The sequence below is a fragment of the Mirounga leonina genome, unplaced genomic scaffold (genome assembly GCF_011800145.1).
Source record: "Mirounga leonina isolate KUSES-001 unplaced genomic scaffold, KU_Mleo_1.0 Mir_176, whole genome shotgun sequence".
NCBI lineage: Eukaryota > Metazoa > Chordata > Mammalia > Carnivora > Phocidae > Mirounga > Mirounga leonina.
Window position 1 is genome coordinate 32,331,552 of NW_023270454.1, and position 25,133 is coordinate 32,356,684.

General features: G+C 42.9%; 2 protein-coding genes across 3 annotated transcripts in view; both read right to left on the bottom strand.

Moving 5' to 3' along the window:
* Positions 1-5,155, bottom strand: part of TMEM131L (transmembrane 131 like) — a 166,672-nt gene extending 161,517 nt beyond the window's left edge. Inside the window, exon 1 of the mRNA XM_035023255.1 lies at positions 5,113-5,155. Within this exon, the coding sequence (XP_034879146.1) occupies positions 5,113-5,155 (43 nt within the window). The remainder of the gene's footprint in view (positions 1-5,112) is intronic.
* MND1 (meiotic nuclear divisions 1) overlaps positions 4,255-25,133 on the bottom strand; it is a 114,965-nt gene continuing 94,086 nt past the window's right edge. Inside the window, exons 8-9 of one of the 2 annotated variants that reach the window (XR_004682427.1) lie at positions 24,065-24,409; positions 4,255-4,676 (exon numbers count right to left, since the gene is read on the bottom strand). Coding sequence is in view for 1 of the 2 variants with exons in the window: in XM_035022874.1 (XP_034878765.1) it covers positions 24,345-24,409 (65 nt within the window). In the remaining variant the exon portion in view is untranslated. Of the gene's footprint in view, positions 4,677-22,977; positions 24,410-25,133 lie in introns of those variants that run through there. The other variant, XM_035022874.1, reaches the window with a different exon arrangement.

Here is a 25,133-nt window from a genome sequence, read left to right on the forward strand (position 1 = left end):
CGCCCCGCGCCGCCCCCGCCCCGCCCCTGCCGCCGCCCCCGCAGCTGCTGCCGCTCGGGCCCCGGGCGCGCCGCTCGCTCGGCGCGCGTGTGCGCCACAGATAGGGAGGGACGGAACGCGGCGGGGCGCGGGGGAACGTGGACAATGCGAACGCGGCGGCCCAGGACGCCCCGCCCGGGCGCGGACCCCACGGCTGCGGGCCCGCCCCTCAGCGCCCGCCGCGTCCTGCCCAAATCGGCCGTCCCCGGGCACTGTCTGCGGCAGTGACGGGGTCGCTGAAGAGCTGTCGGGAGGGACGCCCCGGCCACTGTCGCCAAGTGCGAGCTGAGGAACTTTCAGATGGTTTCCTCTTTCTTTGGGCACGCGGGCACAGTCGGGTTGTTACCCACGAGCGAGAGGGCGGCGCCGGAGGCGGGGGGAGCGTGGAGTCGCCCGGCCAGAGGCCTCAGACAGGATATTAGTGGAAATAATGCAGTGGTTGTCAGGAAACGCTAGTGCAGCCACATGGCTACGGCCAGTTGTGCAGCGAGGATATCCGGTGGCTGCAAAGTCTGTAATTTAGAATAAAAAGAGCTCTCCCGAGCCCCGAGAGGCTGACCTCAGCGAGGCGTGGCGGTGGCGTGCCCGGCAGCTTCCGTGGAGACGGTCCAGGTTGTGACAGGTGGGGAAGCCTCTTCCTAGGGCATTTATAGCTTCAAAGACCCTGCAGATACTCCCCGGAGGATTCATATTGCAAAGTTCAGCCAGCCTCTTCTGAAACATGGTTGAGGTCGAGGACGTGGTCAGTTGCCTGTTTCTAACATTAAGTGGATAATGTACATGATACTTGAGAATGGATTTTCTAGCCCCACTATTTGATGCCTATAACCAAAAAGTACGTCTAATGCCTGAGATCTCTTTTAAGTTTAAGATCATGCCTTTGCCAGCGATATCACAAAGGTTTATTCAGGAATCGCTTTGCAAAGCCTGGAAGTATTGTCAGGCATAAGATTTTTTTAACTAGTTTGCTGCTTCCAGAGCAGTTTGTATGAAATTCAGAGAATATGGGCAGTGTAGAAGAAAGCCGGGAAGTAACTGGGGCACACCTGTCTGCTTACATTGATCCTCTTATTTGTTTCTGGTGCCTTACAGTCTAGACCACTGAAAGCAGTGGTCAAATAGCAGGACAGATGCCAAAGAAGGACTAAATCAATCATGGATCCTCACTCTCCCAAGGAAAAAGTCACTTTGCATTATCCAACTTCAACACCTCCAGTATTCACTCTGTTCCCTGCCTTTTCCCTGTGTTCCCTGCCGGCATCTTCCTTTCCATGGCAAGGATCTTCAGTCCCATTCTAATGTGTCCCTTTTTTTCTTCGTTTCACTTCTCTAGGTTTGTATTTGCCCCTTGAGCTCTGAAGGTTCTCCCACTGTGTTAAGGGATCCTCTTCTGACAAAAAAAATATTTGCATAGCCCGGGTAGACAGTAACTGCACCTTCAAAGTTTGTTCTTAAATGAAAGTTCTCTCATTGGCCTATTTATTTACAATATGTATTTTTAAGTCCTCTTACGACTTAGAAAGGAAAACAAGCAAACTTTGATGACCTAACAGGTTTTATGAAACAGGCTTAATAAAAAGTCACCGTATGAAACTTTTTTACTAATTTTTTTTCTTATTTTTAAACTATTTTACCTTTTTTTACTAAAAGTCTTGCCCACACTAGCTGGTATCACAGAATCCATGAAAGTGCCTTAAAAGATAAGAGGAAAATTGCTGGGGACCATATGTAAAAAGAGCTCTATTTTGTTCTCCTCCTGAAATTTTTTAAGGGCCAGCTTGATTTTCAGGTCGTGGTCTTGTGGACTTTCCAAAGTGGGTAATGTTATTTGACTGTTGTTCAAAAAGCCAGCAGCATGTATCTGCAGTACCATGGGGTTGGAGAGGGATACGGGATTACACAGCTGTCTTCTTAGATAAATCTGACCTACTTAGCCTCCCCTGGAGGTAGTTTTCATGCTGACTCATGAACAACAGGAAAGTTATGGCCCATTAAGTAGCATCCATGTTTTGAAGTAAACTTGTTCTCCAAAGAAGACTCCTTTGTCATTTATTCCATTATTTGCCTTTAGGTAATAAATATGCAATTGTCACAGAATATTAGGGCTGGAAAAATTTTGGCTATTAAATAATAGCCCAACTGCCTAATTTTATAGAAGGAGAAACTGAAGCCCAGACAGGCTGAGAAATATGCAAGTTGTAGTGGCAAAGTTGTGGAGAAGTACATAAGAGATAATGTTAATTGAAAAAAAAATTATTGTAAACATGAATTAACAATATGCAAATTATATACACAAAACTAAAGCATGGAAGAGGCACTAAGGAGATACCTTACTAGAGTTAATCAATTTTAACTTAGATCCACATAAGTTAAATTTTTTAAAAAAACACACATCTAGGGGTGTCTGGCTGGTTCAGTTGGAAGAGCAGACGACTCGATCTTGGGGTTCTGAGTTGGAGCCCACACTGGGTGTAGAGATTACTATAAAATTAAATAAATAAACTTCTCTCTCTCCCAAAATAAATAAATAAAAATATTTTAAAAAAAGAAAAAACGGACACCCGGGTGGCTCAGTCAAGCCCCACATTGGACTCAGCGCTCAGTGTAGAGTCTACTTAAAGATTCTCTCCCTCTGTTCCTCCTTCTGTGCATGCGCTCTCTCTCTCTCAAATAAAAATCTTTAAAAAAAAAACAAACTTAAAACACACACACCTAAGATTGACTAAACTACACTTATTTTAAAATATATAAGATGTTGACCATGCTTTTGACTTACTTCACCCTGCTTTTTATTCTTAATGAGTATAGATGAAAACGAAGCAAGTCTATAAATGTGAGTTACATCTCAACACATTCTACATAAAATGGACAGTGAAGTGTCAAGTCCATCTGTCTCTAGTCCAGAGAAGATTCAACACACCAGGTCACGTGGTGGTTGTGAAGATCGAATGAGATACTATATGGTAAGCGTCTAGTACAGGTGCTCAATAAATGCTAGTAATGATATTATAGTGCATTCACATTGTAGGGACACGCCAGACCTTTCCTTAATATGGTAAATTTGATACCGATACTCAATTACTTGAATTACCTGATCTGATCACTCAGACATGCTGGAAATGGGAATGCTTAATGAAAATGTGCATGTAACAGCTATTTGCTATCCATCCATTTTGGGCTTCACCCCAATCATGACAACAAAACCAAGTGTTTCATCAAACAACCACCACCATCCTTGCTGGGATCCTGGGATGAGGCTGGGATCCTAGCCTCACCTTCCCTAGAAGGAAATGCTCAGAAGGGATGGTTCTTGAGGAAGGCAGAAACCTAGTGGTTACGATCAGGTACTCTTAAGAGGCAAATTGTCCCCTTGACCTAAGGGGACCCATCGTTTGCTAACTTTATTCCATTTCATCTCATCTCAGGAAGCCTTGATTAGGTGCATTAATAAGGGTTCTTGCCTTTCTCAAATGACTCTGTTGTGTTAAGCAATGGTCCTTTTCCATTATGAAACATGAAGCATCAGTATTCACAGTTAAAAATAGTCATCTTTCAGGACGCCTGGGCGGCTCAGTCGTTAAGCGTCTGCCTTCGGCTCAGGTCATGATCCCAGGGTCCTGGGATGGAGCCCCACATCTGGCTCCCTGCTCGGCGGGAGGCCTGCTTCTCCCTCTCTTGCTCTCCGTGATTGTGTTCCCTCTCTCGCTGTGTCTCTCTCTGTCAAATAAATAAAATCTTCATAAAAAATAGTCATTTTTCTCTCTGATTTGTTTTCCAAACTCGTAAGGCTGTACAATGAAAAATATAAACTTTGTGCATAAATTAAAGTTTAAAATATTAAAAGTTTTTAATTAAAAAATAAATTTTGGGGGCACTTGGGTGGCTCAATTGGTTAAGTGTCTGCCTTTGGCTCGGGTCATGATCCCGGGGTCCTGGGATCAAGCCCCACATCAGGTTCCCTGCTCAGTGGGGAGTCTGCTTGTTCCTCTGCCCCTCCCCCTGCTCATACTCTCTCTCCCCGCCCAAATGAATGAATGAATGAATAAATAAATAATACATTTTTAAGAAATTAAAGACAAAATAAAGATTTTATTTATTTGACAGAGAGAGACGCAGCGAGAGCAGGAACACAAGCAGGGGGAGTGAGAGAGGGAGAAGCAGGCTTCCTGCAGAGCAGGGAGCCCGACGTGGGGCTCAATCCCAGGACCCTGGGATCATGACCTGAGCCGAAGGCAGACGCTTAACGACTGAGCCACCCAGGCACCCTAAAGACAAAATTTTTAAAGGTAGCTTAGAATGTGATTTATACAGGATGCCTTGAATGTGATCACACTAAAGGCTTAAATATGATTAAATGAATGATACATGAGTGAAAAACAAAAAAGTAAGCAAAACAAAATGTAACAAAAACCAAAAAGTTGTCATCTTCCCCGTCTCCCTTGTAATTTGGCATGGCTGTTTGGCTTATTTCTGGTCAGTGAGATATAAGCAGACCTCTACAGGCATGGCTTCAGAGAAAGCTCTTGTCTTCATGATGAAAAGGAATAAGCTCAGCTAGGACAGGTCTTTTACTCTGTGTCCTTCTTCCTGCTTGTATATAGATGTGATGCCCAGAGGTTTGCCACCATCAGGTAAGCCTGAGGAAGAAAGCTACACATTGAGGATAATGGATTGGAAAGGCAGCAGTCTGGAGCCTTGCTGCAATTACAGAATTGTTAGATCATCTGCTTTTAGATAACTTGTTTGGGTAAGCAGAAGTAACCCCTTCTTACTGTAGTCAAGTTTTCTGTTACTTATAGCTAAAAACAATCCCAAGTGAAAAAAAGGAAAAGTCAGCCAAAACCAAAATGAAAGCAAGCCATCATCATTAACAATAACCAGTTGCAAAGATACTAACAGAATGCTCATATAACAAGGGAAAAATAGCAAAACAGCAGGTGGTTTATTTTATGTGCATTAAAATACGATGCATTATTTTATATCAGTTAAATCAGCAAAATAAATAAAAGCAACAAAAGTTAAAAAAAAAAAATTTGATGCCTCCAGAGAAATGATGCTTATCACTTAGCAAACCGGCTCGTTCTCCAAAGGACAGTGTCATCACCAGGTACGTCATGTTAGGTCATTGGGAATGGCCCTTGTGACTTGTGTGACATACAGCTCTGAATGCCCATCTATCCCTCCTCAGGCGGCTTGGCAGCCCCTTCCTTCTATGCTCAACCTCTAAAAATAAGAGTACTCTACGGCTTGGTCCTGATGCTCTTTATACTTTCTCTTTCTGGATAAACTCATCCAGTCCCAAGTCTTTAAATCATATCTATCAGCTAATGAGTCCCAAGTTATAATTTTAGCCTTAACCCAAAGTCCACACTCATATTTCCAACTGCCTATTTCCATCTCCACCTGAAGGTCTAATAAGCGTCTCAAACCTAACATGTCCCAAACTCTTGCTTCTACCTAACCAGACCTGCACATCCCCCGTCTTCCTAACTTCTAGTCCACTACAGTTACCACCTACCCAGTTGCTCAAGCCAAAAGCCAAGGGGTCATCTTTAATACTTCTTTCCTTTATACCCTTTTAATCTAACAACAAGTCCTGTGGGGTTCACCTCCAGAATATTCCCCATACTTAGCCTTTCTCAACCACCCCCCTGATGTAAGAGTGCCTCATCCCTCACATAGACTCCAACAGTTGCCTTCTACTGGTCTTTCTGCTTCTGCTCTTGCCCCTTATATCTGGTTGTACAACAGCCAAAATTATCTTTTTAAAGCAGAATTCACTGAGCAGCATTCCCTTTAGCAAATAGAGGAACACTCTCCCTCTCTCTCTCTCTCTCTCACACACACACACATACACAAAACAGAATTCAGATTATGTACAAACCCTCCAGTGGTTTCCTATAAAATTAGAATAAAATCCCAACTCCGATCCCTGTCCTGCAGGGAAGTGAGATCTGGCTCCTCCTCACCTTTCTGACCTCATCATCTACCAGTCTTCCTTTTGGTAACTGTTCTTCAGCCCAGGGACCTTTGTGTTCCCTAAGCCCACCAGGCTTGACCCCCTTCTCAGGGCCTTCACACTTGCTGTTTCCTCCACATGGGAAGCACTTTGTCTGACTGTCGCACATCTGGCTCCTTCTCATCATTTACATAGGGCTGCTGAGCACAGCTGTGTATGAAGAGCCTAAGGAGTAGGGCCTGACCTCAGCTCTCTGATTCACCAAGCCGGGCTCTGGCTCCAAGATGCCTGGAGTAAGAAGAGCCGCCTTCTGATGCCACAAAGGCACTGACCAATGGCCAAACGACATGCTTGTGCTGTGTCCTCCCAGAGGGGGGACCATTTTCTAATCAAAATATTATTGCTTATGTCTAAGAAGAAGGGAGAACTAGCAATCACCAGACCCCGATTTTACTCGCATGTCTTATGTGAAAACACAACAGGATTAATCTTGTCACCATTTTACATGTTAGACACTGAGATTGAGAAGAGTAAATTGTCAATCCAGACTTAAAATTGGACTCTAATTCCATTGTACCATACTGTCTCTAAAAGTGAAGAAGCAAGAACTCACTTGGAAACTTCCATTTTTTTCTTGTTTTAATTCTACTTCTTATTTTAGGATGCTTGTAGGAAGGTTAGAACAATCTACAAAGGCGCAACTATAGTCCTTAAGAATAAATTACTATTGCTACATATAGCTACAAAACATACTCCACCTATACACCCTCCAGGTGATAAATTAAGATCAATATGAAATCCAGTAAAACCGGTCATTTTTCTTTTGAGTCTCCACACTTTTGGAGATACAGTTCTTATCCATCTGACTTTTATACATACTTGCTTCTACTCTATTTGGGAAAGTTATGTGTATAAACTTCTAAAATAACAGCTGCATTAACTTATTTGTTTATACTTACTAAGATCTACTTGGGAAGTCAAAATGCAGACCAATGAGTAGGATTTATTTTTCTCTTCTTTGCTGGCTTTTTTTCTTCCTTGTTTTAAAAAAGATGTAGAAGTAGATTTCAGAAGGTTGGCAGGAATCACAGTTCTGTAAATTGAGTCAATTTCTTGATGGATGATTTTGGAAAAATATTTTTTATGTTCCCACTTAAGCTATAAAACCAGGCATAGCCTTGGTCTGGGAAGGAGAAATAGTAAGTACTTTCTCAGCTCCATTTCATGGTCCAAAGTGATTCCTTGTAACTCAACTTCCTTTTCTAGAAGTAATAATAGATAGCCCTTATATAGTGCTTATGATGTGCCAAGCCCTATCCTAAGTGCTTTGCATATATTAAGTCATTTAACCCTTCCAACAACCCTAGGAGGCACAGATAGGTTAAGGTATAATGGCCCAAGGTCACAAACCAGTAAGGTGCAGAGCTAAAATTTAAGCCCAGGAAGTCTGTCTCTGGAATCCATGCTCTTGGCCCCTAGGGCAATACCACCTTTATACCTTCAGGTGATTGGAGGGGTAGTTATGATCCCTTTTGTACTATTGGTGATCATTAGAAATGTACGTAGAATACACTGAAATTGGAAACACTGAAAATAAAGGCCTGCATGGCACCAAAAATCTAACAAATTGTTAGGAAGATGTCAATGCTGAATAACCAATTTCTAGTCTTTGAATGTGTCATAGTTCCAGAAACAACGGCATTCCCAGTAGAGGAAATGGGTCTATTTAGGTGAGGTAACCTTGGTAGATGAATTCAGTTATATGAGCCCATGTTGGCTATAGAAGCTCCCCAGACTAATCCCATCTACCAATTTCCATAACTAGATAGAACCTCAACAGTAGTATTTCAACAATACTTATCCGACTCACCCACCTAAACAATCTAACTGCAATTTTAGAAAATATGCTCCATGACCTTGAACAAAGCACTTCACCTCCCTGCACCTGTTTTCTTACCCATAAAATGAAGCCATAAAACAATATGATCTTTAAGGTCCTTTCCCTGTCTATCATTATATGATTTTCTGTCCAGACCTGATAGCTTGGAAGCAAGAAGCTGGAACTTTTTTGGTCATCATTTCTTACTACTTCAAAACCCATTCAGTAGTAAAGCAACTTCACAGCTTCCTGACCTTGCATGCTTTCAGACTGCAGTCATGTTACGTTTGGCACTTACAGTTCAAATAAAAAGCTGCCAGGTCAGCAGCAGGGAGCCAGATGTTATGGAGAAGTAGTAAGAGGAGATCTACTCTTTCCTTAGGTGCACACCTGGATTGCCAGTCTAGGGCCACGTAGCAAAGCGTAGCATTGGTAGAATCTAGGGTCCTATCTATGGGGTCTTGGGCAAGTTACTTAACCTCTCTGTGCCTTAGTTTCTCATTTGTAAACTGGAGATGATAATCATCTACCTCACACGCTGTGGCAGAGAGATGAGTCTGTAGAAGAGTGCCTGGCACCCAGTAAATGCTACACAATGTTGTTTTGTTCCTGCTCCTATTTCCTGGATTAAGAGAACCAAAAGGAGAGCCCGAAGAAGGTAAAACCCAAGAGTTGGTATGGCCACTCAAGAGATAAGCTCCCCAGACTAATCCCATCTACCAATTTCCATAACTAGATAGAACCTCAACAGTAGTATTTCAGGGCCAGTGATGGCCCCTAGAAGGCTTCTACCACGTTACCTTGAATGCCAGGCCGATGTGAAATTAAAGCCCTCATATTGTGAAAATGCCCCCATTTGAGTTCTTCCTTTTAAACACGTAGTTAAATTCCAGGCTCCGGAGCCAATATAGTGCTTCCTTACTTTCCCCCCAACTGCAAAGTAAAGCTGACCACCAATTGAAAAAGGAACATCTGGGGTAAGTTCTGATCTGTTTACTCTTGTATGCTCTCCCTCCCTTTTCAAGAAACAATAATAATAGGTGCAAACACTGACCTAGGCAGAGATTAAGTAACTTCCCAAGGTCACAGAGCTGGGTGGTGGAGCCAGAATTCAAACCCAGGCTGTCTGGTTCCAGAGTGTGCACCTGGGGGCTAGTAACCATGGCGTTTTGCTGCGTCACAGACTACATTCAGTGTGCGTGCGTGTGTGTGTGTGCGCGTGTGTGTGTGGGGGTGGGTGTGTTTGAAGAAGAGAACAAAGTATACCCTAAAGGACTTGAGAGGAACGCCTGCTGGATCATTGAAAAATATACTCATACAGAGCACAAAACATGACATCTGACTGCATCGTGCTGAATGGAGGCCCCCTAAACACCTCCCTTGGGAAAGAAGCTGCAGGCCCCTGATCAGGGAGGGCCTCCACCAGCGGAGGGAGTCAGTTCCAAGCGACTCACAAGCCTCCCAGGACCCTGGCCGGTCATGGCAGCCACACAGGGCAGCAGGTCCTATGGCTCGGGAAGGGGAAGCAGGCGGGGGCAAACAGAAGGCATGGAACACAACCTGAGGCAAGTCAGCCGCCAACAATAGCTTGGAGGTAACAGCAGGAACATCCCAAACTGAAGTGCAGCTAGCAAGCCCGAGCACTGGGGCCAGCAGGAGGCAAAGGGGCAGAATCACAAACAGCGGGGGTGTGAACCTCAAGCAGTAGCTGCCCCACCACCGCCAGAAAGCTGTACAGAGAGCCTGCGACTTCAGCCAGCAGCTCTTGGAGATATCTGGAGGCCCAGAAAGGAGCGAGAGGTGCAAGATGTAGGAGAAAGGGCAGTGTCCGGGACTCGGGAGACGGAAGTTCCAGTCCTAGCTGGCTATGTGCCCTCGTCCCCCTCCCCTATGTCCTCTGTAAGCAGCACATAAAACTGGAAGTTGTGGGTAAATAACTTGGAGAGCTGGAGGTTACTAAATTGGTTAAGAGACTTTGGCAATCATCTGTGTGTGAGGAAAGAAGTATCTAGACTATAACTATTTGGCTAAAGAGCAATCAAGAGTTTCGCCCCTGCCAACATGCAGGCAAATACCCAATAGATTTTTTTTTTTTTAAGATTTTATTTATGTATTTGACAGAGAGAGACACAGTGAGAGAGGGAACACAAGCAGGGGGAACGGGAGAGGGAGAAGCAGGCCTCCCGCCGAGCAGGGAGCCCGATGCAGGGCTAGATCCCAAGACCCTGGGACCACGACCTGAGCCGAAGGCAGACACTTAACGACTGAGCCACCCAGGCGCCCCTAGATTTTTTTTTAAGGATTTTATTATTTGAGTGAGAGAGAGAGAGAGGGAGCATGAGTGGGGGGAGAGGCAAAGGGAGAGGGAGAAGCAGACTCCCTGCTGAACAAGGAGCCTGACACGAGGTTCCATCCCAGGACCCCGGGATCATGACCTGAGCTGAAGGCAGATGCTTAACCGACTAAGCCACCCAAACACCTCAAACACCCAATAGATTTGAAGGACTGACCAATTCCACTCCCCTTGGAAATTGTTTTTGCTGTATATTAAAAGTTATCTCAGTCCTGAAATTTTATATTGGTAGATCAGCCTCACTTAGAAGTGCAAATTAAGATAACTCTGCAGTACCATTTTATAATGATTAAATTAACAACAATAACAACAAAAAAACCCAAATCCTTATAAAACCCAGTTTGGGAAAGATTCAAAGGCCAACCATTACAGTGCTAGGGATCGGATGAGTTGGTACTTTTTCCTAAAGACAAGCTGAATACAGACTATGGCCATACAAATGACCATAGCCTTTGACACACTAATGTTCTTGAAATTTATTTTGAGAAAATAATTTTAAATAAAAGATATTTTGCGAGATATTTACGGCAATGTTATTTAACAGCTCCAAACTGGATACAGTCCAAATCCACAAACATGGAAATGGCAAAGATAATAACTATGATAGTTATATCTATAGATAGGCTTTTTAAATACTGTAAAGAGAAAAAAGCACACAAACCTAAGGTTGGAAAAGAAGGGATTTCTAGGCAATGAGATTGGGATGGGGTAGAGGATCGTATTGCACTTGGGCAGAATGCGGGGCTCATGAAAGTGTCAGGTAGACCCAGCTCCACTTGGAAGGGATAGAAGTGCCAGGATCAAGGATGGGCTGTGTCAATTTAAACACAGACCAAGAGCCCATGGGAAGCCATGGTCATAAATAATTAGTTTATGCCTTTTTCTATTGAATGATTTTAAATTTTCAATTTTGAGTAGAAAACTTGTACATGGTTTAACAGGACACTTACTGGAAGAGCATAGCGCAGATCTTTGGGGCAGTTGGTGCTGGGGAAAAGGGAAGGGGAATCAGCGACTGGATTTTCCTCTCTCTTTGAGTGAGCAGGTAACTAAAGACATCCCTAAAGCAGGAAGCTGGTACACAGTCCAGTGGCTCAAAAGGAACAGGGTTCTGGGCAGGAAATGGCTAAGACAGTCTTTCAGGTTGTCAGAGGAAGTTGATGTAATGAAGACAAGACTCCAGGAAAATGTTGCTCAAGTATTAAGACCAAATACTTCAGATCACCTCTGAAGAAGCCCAGATGTTATCTTAGAACAAAAAGGTAACTGGTCGAGAGGATTCGGTGAAATAATGTGTATAGAAGTGCTTTGAAATACTACTGAGAAATGCTTTATAAATACTATAAAGCCTTGGAGACCAGGGCTTCACTCTAAAAAACAAACAAAGCAAAACAGAAAAACAAAAAGTATTGCAAAATGAGCCAGTGTGTTCTTTAACTATAACTCTAAATCAATAGATGATTTTATAAATTCTTAGAGTTCTAATTTTGAAGAAGAGTTGGTAAAATCATAATCTTTTTTTCTATTTGAAGCTATGATTTTTATCTTGGCCATTTAACTATGTTGGCTTTTTTCAGATTTTTAGTAATGTATAAGCCAGCCCTAATTAAATGGATCCTGTTGTGAATTAGTGAAATAGTCTAAAAACACCAAATCGGCCATGACTGGCTCACAGATTTTTGTGGCCTTAATATTTTAAATCAAATGACCACTCATTCATTCATTCATTCATTCATTCATTCATTCATTCATTCAGGATAATTGCAAGAGAAGCGATGTGCCTATGTAAGTAGGGTAAACGTAGTGGGGCAATAAAAAGGTACAGAACACTATCGACTTTAAGAAAACTATGAAAGTAGGGTTACATTACATAAATTGTTCTTTCTGCTGATCTCTATGAGCAAATTACCTACATCTTTTCAAAGAACACCATTTGATCTTTCTTGCCTAATCTTAGCATTTGGCTTCATGAAGCCTGCTGAATTCTGCTAGCTGAATGCTTGCACTTACACGCACTTACATGTCTCCATAATGTTTGGTTCACCCGGGCCAAGAGTCAGCTTCTACCTCAAGCCTCAGGGAGATCAGGTTTCAACTCCTGCCCGTTGAATACTGTATATCTCCCTTCATGCCTTATTAAAATGAACACTTTCCATTTGATTTTCTTCTTGTGACTACTGGGTCCAGGGTGGTTTTCTTTCTCCACTGTTGTTAAACATCTCCTGTATCATTAAGCCCAGATGTATAAAGGTATACACTTTATACACTTCTGGCTGAGAAAGGTAGTCATCTGGACTAGATAGCAGTTTATCCGTGTGATGAAAGTACCGTTTCGTTTTTGATGGCCTTAATTTAGCATTTATCCCTGGGGCTGGGTTTTGTGTTGCCTTTATAAACACACACATACACACACACATGCACACAAAGAGCCTAATTCTTTTTAGGCATTTCTCCAGCTGTGAGTTTAGCAAGGCTTCCTGCTAATAGGGAGACAGAATTACAGCTCCAAACATTCCCCTGCCACTGATCCAGAACATGTGTTATCATCTCACACACTGTAAATTGATTCCAAATCCCTGCCAACAGGGCACAGTCTGCATTCCAAATATCTAAGCCCCTGGGACAGGGAATCGTGAAATAGGAATACGCCATGCTTTCTCCTTTAATTCGGTGTAAACAAAGTTTGCTAAACATTTTTGATTCTTAGAATATGTTTGGGTGTTTTTCTGAAAACGGAGAACAGCCTACAAAATCTCTGTACCTTAGTGACAACAGACTTTATCTTGAGGATCCCCAGTCTCCTCGATGTCACTTCTAATCTCTTGGTAAAGGTTGGTTAACGGGAAATAGGGCAAGATGGAGGGGAGCTCACATTTAAGATAATAAAGTGACCTCGTTCAACTGATGAGAGACATAAACAGTCTGACTATGATGGTCTCATGGGAGTAGAAGGCTAGGATTTCAAATGCTATATAAACAATTGCAAATCTCTGCAATTACTCCAGAAATGGGCTCCCAGCGCACGGGGCCATGTCAGGAATAAATATAGCTTCAGTTCTGTGCTATCCCGTATTGGCGACCTGAGTTCCTACTGATTTATTCCTTATTCGAAATAAGCGCAGAGAACAATTCACAATAAGTGTCATGAACAAACATGGCTAAAAACTTGTCTTTATTTTTGCGACTGTTGAGGACTGCAGAGTAGCAGCCGGGAGAAGAGAGAGTAAGTGTCACCAGCAATCTGGCTTTGGGAACATCCTGGGGAGAAGCAGGAAAGTTGGTTGATCTCCTCAGAAGTCCTTAGCCCCAAAGTGTCTGAAGAGCCCCAACTTGGTTACCATGGTGATAACTGCCATTCCAATAATTTCACCTGACCAGGTCTCTATTGTCTCTTCACTCATGAACATTAGCCCATCCCACTCTGCTTCGACCCAGCCCTTCCTCATTAGATCCTAAGAAATAACCACAGATGCACACGTAGGAACAGCCAATTAATACTTTGTGACAAGTGTGTTCATGCCGGAGGGTGAAATTGCCAGAGCAAGTACTCAAACTTTATAGAAGAGGATTCTGCCTATGTTCGAATCCGATCTCATCACGTACGGAAGGGTGCTGGCGTGATGGCGGCCTGGCCTGGTGTGCCCCACATGGATGAGCGAGTGCTAACAACAACGAAAAAAAATCTGGCGGGCTGCATAATTAGTCCAAATCATTTTCGAGTTAGTATGGGATAATGAAGACTTAACTCCGCTAGGCTTCAAGAGGCCTGGCCTCCAGGATCGGTTTATGGTCAACCAGCAGAGTGAGCTCAGGCAAGCCCCTTCCCCTCCCCGGGTCTGTGGGTCTTCAACAACACAGTAGAGGCACTGGGCTGGTGGTACCTGCTGAAGGTGTCCCTACGTCTCAAATGCAGAGAGTCATTCTCTTATTGGTCCTTCCTTCTCTGAGATAAAAGATTTTCCTGCACATTTCCAAGTTTATATGTTTGATCTTGCTACTTTAAAACCTTGAGGGAATGAAAACAATAATGTTTGAAGTAGGAGTGTACATTATCAAAATAAAGGAAATTTAACCTTTTATACTTTTTAAAAGATGAAATTATGTCTCCTTGGGAGAGACAATGCGTAAGATTATAATAAGAAAGAATGATTCAAATCTATTTAAGTATAATAAGTGTTTTCATTTCCTGAAAAGCCAAACTATGAACAATGGGAATAAAACTAGATTTGAATTCTGTAACAATAAAAGTGGATCCTCCTCAAAATATCAGGACGGATGTCTACATATTAAAAGTCCCTCTTGAGGGTGCCTGGGTGGGTCAGTTGGTTAAGCGACTGCCTTAGGCTCAGGTCATGATCCTGGAGTCCCGGGATCAAGTCCCGCATCGGGCTCCCTGCTCGGCGGGGAGTCTGCTTCTCCCTCTGACCCTCCTCCCTCTCATGCTCTCTGTCTCTCATTCTCTCTCTCTCAAATAAATAAATAAAACCTTTAAAAAAAAAAAGTCCCTCTTGAAAAATGTTCTCCTATGTTTATTTCTACTTATTCCAGTACAACAGATATCATGGTCAGCATTTTGCTGTAAAAGCCACTGACTATAAGCACTTGGATTCATTGACCTGAGTCCAAAGCCAGAATGTTGGAACTCTCTGGAAGGAAGGAGGTCTCCTCTAATTGACTGTAAGATGAGAGTAGTTAAGAACCAGTGGTAGCAGGGCTCGGGAAATTTCTCCTGCTTGACTCGAGGAGGGGCTGGGATAGTGGGAATGCGAGACATGATTTTAAGTAGGGAGCTCAAGGTGGGCTTCATTAAATAGACAACGATTTGAGCAGGAGTCAACCTTGCAGCCATCAAGGAGCACAGCATTCCAGGCAGAGAACAGCCGAGACCCTGTGGCAGGAGTATGCGTGCAAGAGACCAGCGTGGCTGGAGAGGGAGAGTATGCAAGAGATCCGAGAGCGAAGAGCAGAGTGGGTGTGTCGGGCAGATTAGCCAGGGCCTCACAGGCCACCGTCAATGCTGCGAAGTATACTTGTCCTTCCAGAAAGACGGAGAGTCGTGAAGGGTTTTAAGCACACTGACCTGATCTGACATACATTTCGGGGGGATTCCTTTGTGGCTGTGTTGAGAATAGACTGTCTGAGGGTAAGGATGAAACAAACCACTTTGGAGGCTAATGTGGTAATAATCTGGTCTATAAATGATGGTAACTTGGACTGGGCATTGGCAAGTGTGGGCTGAGAAGTAGTCAGATTCCAGATAGGTTTTAAAAGTAGAGTTAATAAGATTTCCCAACAGAGATTGGATATGGAATATAAAGAGGAAAAAAGGAGCCAAGAATGACTCCAAACTTTTTGGCCTGAGCAACCAGAAAAGTAGAGTTGTCATCACCAAGATGGCAATAAAATGAAATAGCCAGCTTACCCACAAATCTATATTTTTCCTTTTTTTAAAAAAAAATATTTACTGAGCTCTTATTATTTGCCAGGCACTGTGCTAAGCATTTGATTTTATTTAAACATAGCAATGGTGCTACAAGGTAAATGCTACTAGTACTAGCTACCATTTGCAGATAGAGAAACTGAGATTTAGTTAGTTAAATCAGATGGTTAGTGAGTGGAGGGCTGAAATTTGAACCCAGAAAGAGCCCCCACTCCTACCGGTATCCAATACCGCCGCTCTACCTGGTCAGGTAATAGTCTGTTTACCTTCCACTATTAACAGCATCCTCTTCTAAAGTGCAGGAATACACCACAGTTATCTGGGTATGACACTGGGCAAGATTTAGAACCCGTCCTCACTTTGTGAAAGATCAGACCCAGGACCTATTATCTCAGCTAGGAGCAAGAGTACTCACATCAGGGCAATGCAAATCAAAAACCACAATGAGATAACACCTCACACCTGTCAGCATGGCTATTATCAAAAAGACAAGAAATAAAACAAGTGTCAGCAAGAACACAGAGAGAAAGGAACCCTTGTGCACTGTTGGTGGGAATGCAAACTGGTGCAGCCACTATGGAAAACAGTATGGAGGTTCCTCAAAAAATTAAAAGTAGAATTACCAATTGATCCAGTAACTCCACTTCTGGGTATTTATCTCAAGAAAATGAAAACACCGGGGCGCCTGGGTGACTCAGATGGTTGAGTGTCTGCCTTCGGCTCAGGTCATGATCCCAGGGTCCTGGGATCGAGTCCCACATCAGACTCCCTGCTGGGTGGGGAGCCTGCTTCTCCCTCTGCCTCTCTCTCTCTCTCTCTGACTCTCATGAATAAATAAATAAAACATTAAAAAAAAAAGAAAAGAAAATGAAAACACTAATTCAAAAAGATATCTGCACCCCCATGTTCATAGCAGCACTATTTACAATAGCCAAGATACAGAAACAACCTAAGTGTTCATCTTTTTAAAGAGATTTTATTTTATTTTTTTAAAGATTTTATTTATTTATTTTTGAGAGAGAGAGCAGGGGGGAGGGGCAGAGGGAGAGGGAGAAGCAGGCTTCCTGCTGAGCAGGGAGCCAGATGTGGGGCTGGATCCCAGGACCCTGAGATCATGACCCGAGCTTAAGGCAGATGCTTAACTGACCGAGCCACCCAGGTGCCCCCTAAGCGTTCACTGATGGATGAATGGATAAAGAAGATGTGATATGCACACACACACACACACACAGGAGTTATATTCAGCCATAAAAAAGAATGAAATCTTGCCATTTGTGACAACATGGATGGACCTCAAGGGCATTATGCTAAGTGAAATAAGTCAGACAAGGAAAGATGTATGATCTCCCTTATACCTGGATTCTAAAAAACAAAAGAAAACAAAACCCAGCTCATAGATTGAACAGACTATTGGTTGCCAGGGGCTGGGGGAGAGCACAAAATGGGTGAAGGGGGTCAAGAAATATAAACTTCCAGTCATAAAATTAGTAAGCCACGGGGATGTAGTATACAGCAAGAAGACTATGGTTAATAATACTGTATTGCATCTTTGAAAGTTGCTAAGAGAATAAATCTTAAAAATCTTCATCACAAGGAAAAAAAAATTTGTAACTGTGTATGGTAATGGATGGTAATTAGGCTTACCATGGTGATCATTCCATAATGTATGCAAGTATTGAATCATTATGTTGTACACCTGAAAGTAAGATAATGTTAAATGTCAATTATACCTCAATTAAAAGAAAAGGAAGAGAGGCCATCAACCACATGTAAATATATTGGCACATTTGAGTCAGCCTCATCACCCCTCGACGTCAAGGTAAGGTGGATATTGACCTTCAGGCCAGTATAAAGGAGATACATGGTGTGAAATCCTCATCTCCACAAGACTATGGTTTCCCATGAAAGTGAGATTGTTTGGGTAAAGGCAGTGTGTATTGCTGGATTACTGTCTAAAAAGAGTTTTCAGGACTCCCTTGGGGTAAGAAGACAGTAAGGAGGACAGAGCTCATCATATATCATGTGGTACATTTGTAGACACTCAGCAATTCTGAAATGAACAGAAAAATAGGTCATCCAATAGCTTTTTCCCAGAAATACCTCACTCCAAACAGGAAAAACTGAATAAACAAATATGCAAAGTAAACCAGTCATCAGGAAGGCTGCCCGGGACGTACGGGTGACAGATACGGGAAAAAAATGAACAACTCTAACACCACATGTAATGTGTGCCCCAGATGCAAGGTGGTGAGAAAGACACAAGGAGCAGAATTGCTTGGGATTCAAGGGAAAGCACTGGAGTTCTTAGTGAATTCTGTAGATTCATATCTCCAGGCAGTAAAAACTATATTATCATAATGTTGAGAGGGGACAAGGGTAACGAAAAGAGGAGGGTCTTTTTCTCTCATTTATTTCCAATGGAGGAAATGTTAGTCCCACTCCCAGAGGTTACATTTCTCAGAAAACGCGGACCCAGAGAAGGGGAAAGTGACGACAGGCATAGCTGTCCTGCTGACCTTTTCACAGCTGTCATACCAGCTTCACACTAAGGGGATTTATTCAGAGTCTAAAGACATTACTGAACACCCCTCAGGTACTCTCAGAGGCAGTAGGACTCTGAAGTCTGGGTTTCATCCTGGTTCTTCCACTCTGCATGACTTCGGGTAAGATTTTAACCTCTTTGTGCCTCAGTGTCTTCATCCATAAAACGGGGATAATAATAATGCTTATTATCATTGTGTTGTAGGGAAGATTAAATGAGATAATTCATTTATTAGTTTCGAATGGTGACAGGCAAACAGAGGCACTGAAATACTAACAGATATTGTTAATATTATTGCTTAGTAGTAGAATACAATCATGGCAGTCAGTAAACCTTTTTAGGTAATTACTAGGAAACACCTGGAAGGCCCTTGCTAGGATAGTCTCCTGAAAACCTGCTATTTATCCCTCATAGAGAGGCAGACCACCCTGCTGTCTTTTCTTGCAGTACTTTCTACATATATCCCTTCTAGTTCACTTGAAATCACTGAAAATCTCCATCCTTTGGTCTTCTGGCTCCCTGTTCTTGCTGCTACTCCTTACTATATACCTAGCCAAAAAAACGAAAAAGAAAAAGTCAAAAGAGCCACCGTGTCTCCCAATTACCATTCCAGTGTACACACAAGCTTGTTCTTTTGTGTTCCCACATTCTTCCTGCCTGTGATAACCCACCACCCCCCCGGCCCCGCTTCTGCCCATTTGAATCCTGCCTGTCACTAACGGGCCAGTTCCAGTTCCACATTCTCCAGAAAACCTAACCTGACCATATTCCTAGCCAAGTACTTCTGCTATATCGTCTTTAATGTGCTATCTGTAATGACTTTATTTATTTATTTAGTTAGTTAGTTAGTTGAGAGAGAGAGCACAAGCAGTGGGGACGGCAGGCAGAGTGGGAGGAAGAAGCAGGCTCCCCGCTGAGCAGGGAGCCCGATGCGGGGCTCGATCCCAGGACCCCGGGATCATGACCTGAGCCGAAGGCAGACGCTTAACCCACTGAGCCACCCAGGTGCCCCGTCATGACTTATTTTAATCAAATGATATTATTCACGGGATCACTGTTGAGTTTAATCCCCCAGTCACTATTTTTCCTTAAGTTCTTACATTCTTCAGCTTCTTTTTTGCCAGTTTTTAAAAAATTTCCTTAAGTGATCACTACAGCCAACGGGGGGGTCGAACCCATGACCCTGAGATCAAGAGCCACATGCTCTACCCACTGAGCCAGCCAGGTGCCCCTTTACTTCCAGTTTTATTGAGATATCATCGACATATGACATTTTAGTTTCAGGTGGATGACATAATGACTTGGGTAGATATTGTGAAATGATCACCACAGTAAGTGTAGTTAATATCCATCATCACACTTAGTCATAGATTTTTTTTTCTCATGATGAGAACTCTTAAGATCTACTTTCTCGGGCACCTGGGTGGCTCAGTTGGTTGAGCGACTGCCTTTGGCTCGGGTCATGATCTTGGAGTCCCTGGATTGAGTCCCGCATCGGGCTCCCTGCTCAGCGGGGAGCCTGCTTCTCCCTCTAACCCTCCCCCCCCTCATGTACTCTCTCTCTCTCTCATTCTCGCTCTCTCAAATAAATAAATAAATCTTTAAAAAAAAAAAGATCTACTTTCTCAGCAACTTTCAAATATATAATGCAGCATGTTAACTATACTCACCACGTGGTACATTATATCTCCACGACTAAGTCCTCTTATAACTGCAAGTTTGTACCTTTCCAGCCCCTTCACCCATCTCACCCACTCCCCACCCCCTGCCTCTGGCACCCCCCATCTGTTCTCTATATAATCTCCAACTTCTAATTCTCTTACTCATCTCCTTCACCAAGAACTCGGGCAAAAATAGCTACGTGGCCTGAATTACCACAGATTTTATCACTGTCATGTTCCAGGCCTGTGTTGCCTGTGGTCGCCTCCTTTGGTCACTACCAGAAGTTGCTTAGACAGCCCACCATCACAGAACCTGCAGACATCTCAAGCCAGTTAACAATAAGAGGCATTTTGAAAGCTCCATTGTTCAGCCACTCTGACTCAAGCTTTCCCCTCCGTGCTGGGCTGGCTCCTACACCCGGCTTTCGTGTGCAGACATCTCAAGGGCTGTCGGTCAACTCCTGAATGAGCTGACTCCACGAAAGTGCTTGCATTACCTAAAACTACACAGCAGTCAACTCCCAGGGAAGTAGTCCTGCCTCTAAAAAGGCCAGCTCACCTCTTCCAGTGCCAGAAATTAGAGAGCTTTTAAAAAAAAAAAAAAAAAAAAAAAATCCAGTGTCATTTCCATTGACTTGGGCCTGTTGTTGGTTTTCAGATATGTTTATAACAGGGAGAAAGGCACTGAACTTTAAAAAGGGGGGAAGAATATCTCAATTCCCCCTGGGCTTCATTGTTTCTCTTCTCTCTCCGTGCATCGCTCTGGGTTTCTCATCCCATCAAATGGCTCCAGTGACCACACCCCAAACTCCATCTCTAGCCCCCGCTTCTCTTCCAGGTTTCATATTACTGACTGCATACACAGTAACTCTCCCTGGAAATGTGTTGGCTCCTTAGACTCCAAATATTCCAAGTGGGGTTAGTAATCTCTCTTTCCTCCTACCTGCTTCTTGTCTGATATTACCTGTCTTGGTTTCTTGCACAATGCTCACACCAAACTAGAAGTTTGATGTTGGAATTCACCTCTTTCATCTCTCTCCACAGTTAACAGTGCTACTTGGAATGTTCTCTTCAATGGCTGTCGCTACCCTCCCCACTGACAGGAGGGCTGATGGTTGCTACATCTAACTTCCCTTTCCACCAGTTCATCCTGATGTTGCTTGCCGGTGATTCCTCTAAAACAACAGATTTGATCTAATTATTTCCCTGCTGGAAAATGTTGAATGGGTTCCTATTGCCTACAGAATAAAGTCCAAATCCTACAAGGCCCTCCACACTCTGATTCTTGGCTGCACTTCTGGCATTCCTTCTTCAATTCCTCTCCCCAAATCACCCCAAGCTCCAGAAATGAACGGTTGGTGTTTCCTGAAAATCCCACTGAATTTCCCAATCCCACGTTTTTGCTCTGCTCTTCTCTCTCCACATGTAATACCCAACCCTTTTCTATCTTTTGCATTTCTCCATTTCTTCTACATTGATCAATTTATTCTTTCAAAAGTAATTATAGCAATGATCCTGCTATGCCAAGTAGTGCGTGAAACTACCCTTATATTTGTAACAGGCCAGCCCTGCCCTCAAGGAGTAGCAGAGTGGTGAAGCCAGATGGATAAATGGTAGATTTTATAATCACACAGGATGATAAATGCTGTGAGGCTGTTTCTCTTCCTTGATGAAGCCTTCTTCCAGCTCCCTCAGGTAGAGTCACTGAACTTCTCATCTATATTCCCCCAGGTAGAGTTGGTCACCCCCTGGTCGATGTTTCCCTCAAGTAGACTTGAGCACCCTTTTCTCAATCTTACCGGTCTTTATGTCCCTAGTACCTGATGCATCTTATGTACTCGGTACATGTTTCCGAACCAGGTGGCCCTCCTCAGGAGTACTGAGCTTAGAGTCTACCTTTGTTTCTCCACTTAACTTGGTGTAAATGGCTATGAGCACCAGGAACAGCCACAGCAGAGATCACCTCCTGGAGCCCTCATACAAATCTACAATAAACATCACTTCTCTAGTCAACTTTCTAAACATGGTTTTATTATGACTTTTCCCCCCACAGAAGATGCCTCGGCTTCCCGTGGCTGACAACAGGAACATAACTAGGAGACCAAGTTGCCAGTTCCTCTATTTCCAGCCTGATGATGGGGAGAGAAGGAGGTTGCCCAGAATTGGCACAGAAAGGTACGAAATCATTCCATCAGTTAGTTTCACTTAGTTAATGAGACCCTCTTTTGAAACGCAAATGTTCCCTTGGGGGAGGAAGCCTATCGGCCACTTGGACTTGGAGTACAGCATGTTAACCAAGTAACTTGAAGCATGTATTGCCTCCTAAGTACTTGGTGACCATGGCTTCAATATGCATATGACAGGATAATCTGAAGGTCTGCCAACTCTGAGAAACTGGAAACTTTACATAAAGTGCATTTTAAAAAGGAGTAATTTTAGGACAAAGTGTACTTTTAAGGACACGGCCTTCTTCTGGGTATGGCTATACCCATGTATAGTGTATTAGGAAGACACTGAACAATCAGGATCATGCCCATGAGGGGTGACAAGCATGCAAAAATGCAGGTGAGAACAGGGAAAAGAGCTAGCTTGCTTGCTTTCTCTCACCTTCCTTTTAATTAATTAATTACTTCATTGATTTCTCTCCAGGATTATGATGACATACCTTCTTTCCAAGCCATTTGTAAAACACTTGGGGTTGTCACAGCCTGGATGACATGGTCAGATTCAAACTCACTCAGGCTTTCATTTTCTTCACTTGGCCCACATCCTCACCTTAGATCAAACGTTACTTTCCCTCTGACTTACCCTACCTGCCCCTGCTTCCACTTCTGGGTTACTTGGCTTACCAGGGGCTAGAATGTCACCTTCTCTCAAACCTACCTAGCCTTCATTCATTTATTCAGCCAACAACTCTCCCCTAAAGACCCACATTCATGGCACTATGCTGGGAAGGGGCATAAGCACCAGTAAACACCAAGATGATCTTAACACCAACCTTGCTCTTGCTTGGGTGACTTTTCCTCCATTAAGATGTCAGTCATAGTCTGGCCAATACTTTCGTGTTGTTTTTTTTTTTTTAATTTGAATTCAATTAACCAACATATAGTACATCATTAGTTTCAGATGCAGTGTTCAACAAGGCCAACATTTTCTGAACAAAAAAGCAAATCGATCACCTGACATGAGACGTGAAAACAGCTCAGGATAGTTTCAATCCTGTCACTCTGGAAAATGTAGTTTAACACTCCCATTTTTTGTACCCTTACTGCCATACTCTTTCAACCGTGAGGAATTAAGGAAAGAAGGGTTTTTTTCAGTCAGGATGGAGTTTTCAGGTAAGACTGGATCTGAGGTGGCAGAGGGACAGAGGGGCTGAGAATGAGCAATAACAGGAAGAGAAAGGGTGAAACTCAACAGCCCTTTTAGAACAGTAACTCCTTCTCGCACTAGTGACCCCAATCCAGAAACCTATTCTGGTAAACCCTCAGTGAGTTTTGTTTGGTTTTATTTTAAGTTGAGTTTATAGATATTACTTCTAGATTTCAAAACTTAAGTGATATAAATAACCTTGGATAGGGTTCAGAGAAGAAACACTATGAGAACCACCATGACTAAAGTGTGGGCAATGATACCTATTAATAGACAAATTGAAATTACTTAGCTTGAGGGAGAACAAGTTTAAGATCAACCCGAGTGCTATCTTTAGTTGGATAAAAGGTCAGAAGAGCAATAGACCAGTAAGAAAAAGACATACTCTTTGAGCCACTCCATTTTAGAATCTCTATTTTTAAAAGGCATGATAAACTACTCATAATTTTGTTAAAGTGAAGTTGAGAAATGAAGGGTTTCTAAGTACTATCCTATCCGTAAGATGCGGCTTATACAAAAAGTAGGAGCCTCTGCTTGGAGAGCAGTGGAAAACTTTTAAAATAACCATAAAGTGTCCTTAATGCCACCGAACTGTACATCTAAAAATGGTCAAAACCACCCCCACAAAATCCGTGGAAGAAAGCTGGAGTTAACACATTTCCAATTGCTAAATAATAGCACTTTTAGGAAAATTCGAATGTCACAGCCCCTAAATATACTCACTTGCCTGCTTTTCTAAGACTCAGGTAATATCTTTAGTTTTCCTGCAAAAGTAAAGAATTCTTAAAAAGGAGAAACGGATGCTGTAAGAAGACAGACCTTGGACTTGAATCCAGATGCAGAGCCATAGGATGTAATGGATGGTCAGTGCCTTCTTGGCTGCTTCTATATGGAATTCCAGTTAAGGCTGGGGAGTAGCACATCAGTAAAGTTGGTTGGGTGGGACAATGTTTCTTTACATCAGGCAAAAATGTCCCAAAGAACGGAGTCCAGGCATAGGAATTCTTGGGGCTTCTTCATTCCCGTTTTTTCTCCTTCCAGGTCCTCTTTGCTCTACTCCCAAAGTGAGATCTTCCTTCCAGCTTTATTCATGGAAGCATCAGTGGACAACTAACTTGTGGAATGAAACTACAGGGAGCCATCCCGTTCCTTTCCTTGGCCATCCTGAAGAGGTAAAAGAAACAGACTTGATTGTTCTGCCTGAAAATAGACGTCTTCACTAGTTTCAATCTTATGGAAAATAAATTTAGATTAAAGCAACTCATAATGACTTCTAAGAAACATGAAAGGATTATCTTAAAAGAAAATATATCTAAAAATCTTTCTTTTTTTTTTTTTGAGTAGGCTCCATGCCCAGCATAGAGCCCAGCATGGGGCTTGCACTCATGACCCTGAGATTAAGACCTGAGCTGAGATCAAGAGTCGGCTGCTTAAACTACTGAGCCACGCAGGCGTCCCTACATCTAAAAATCTTTAAAACTTTTTAAAGGCCTAAAAACTATAGCATCTACCATTTCCTTCTGATAGTTCTCTTGCACTATTTTCATGGGAATCATATCTGTGCATTGGCTTTAATAAATGTTCATATTTTCTTAGGCTCCCACTCTGGGCATGGCTAGATGGGCCAATGAGTTGATCATTCCTGGTGCTGCCTAGGTACTGTGTTTAACAACAGAAATTTCAGAGCCTGAGCTGTTTTGGAGATCATTTTCAGGCCAGCTGGTCATTTCAAAATGCAAGGTGAGACTGATCATGCCCTCCCATCAGCCATTATGCAGACACCCTGCAGTGAATTAAAGAAAAAAGATGTTTTGCTTTGGGGGAATAAGGTCAAAAGTCACCCCTATGGCAATTTTAGAGCTGAAAAGGAGAATCTTATTTCAGTAAA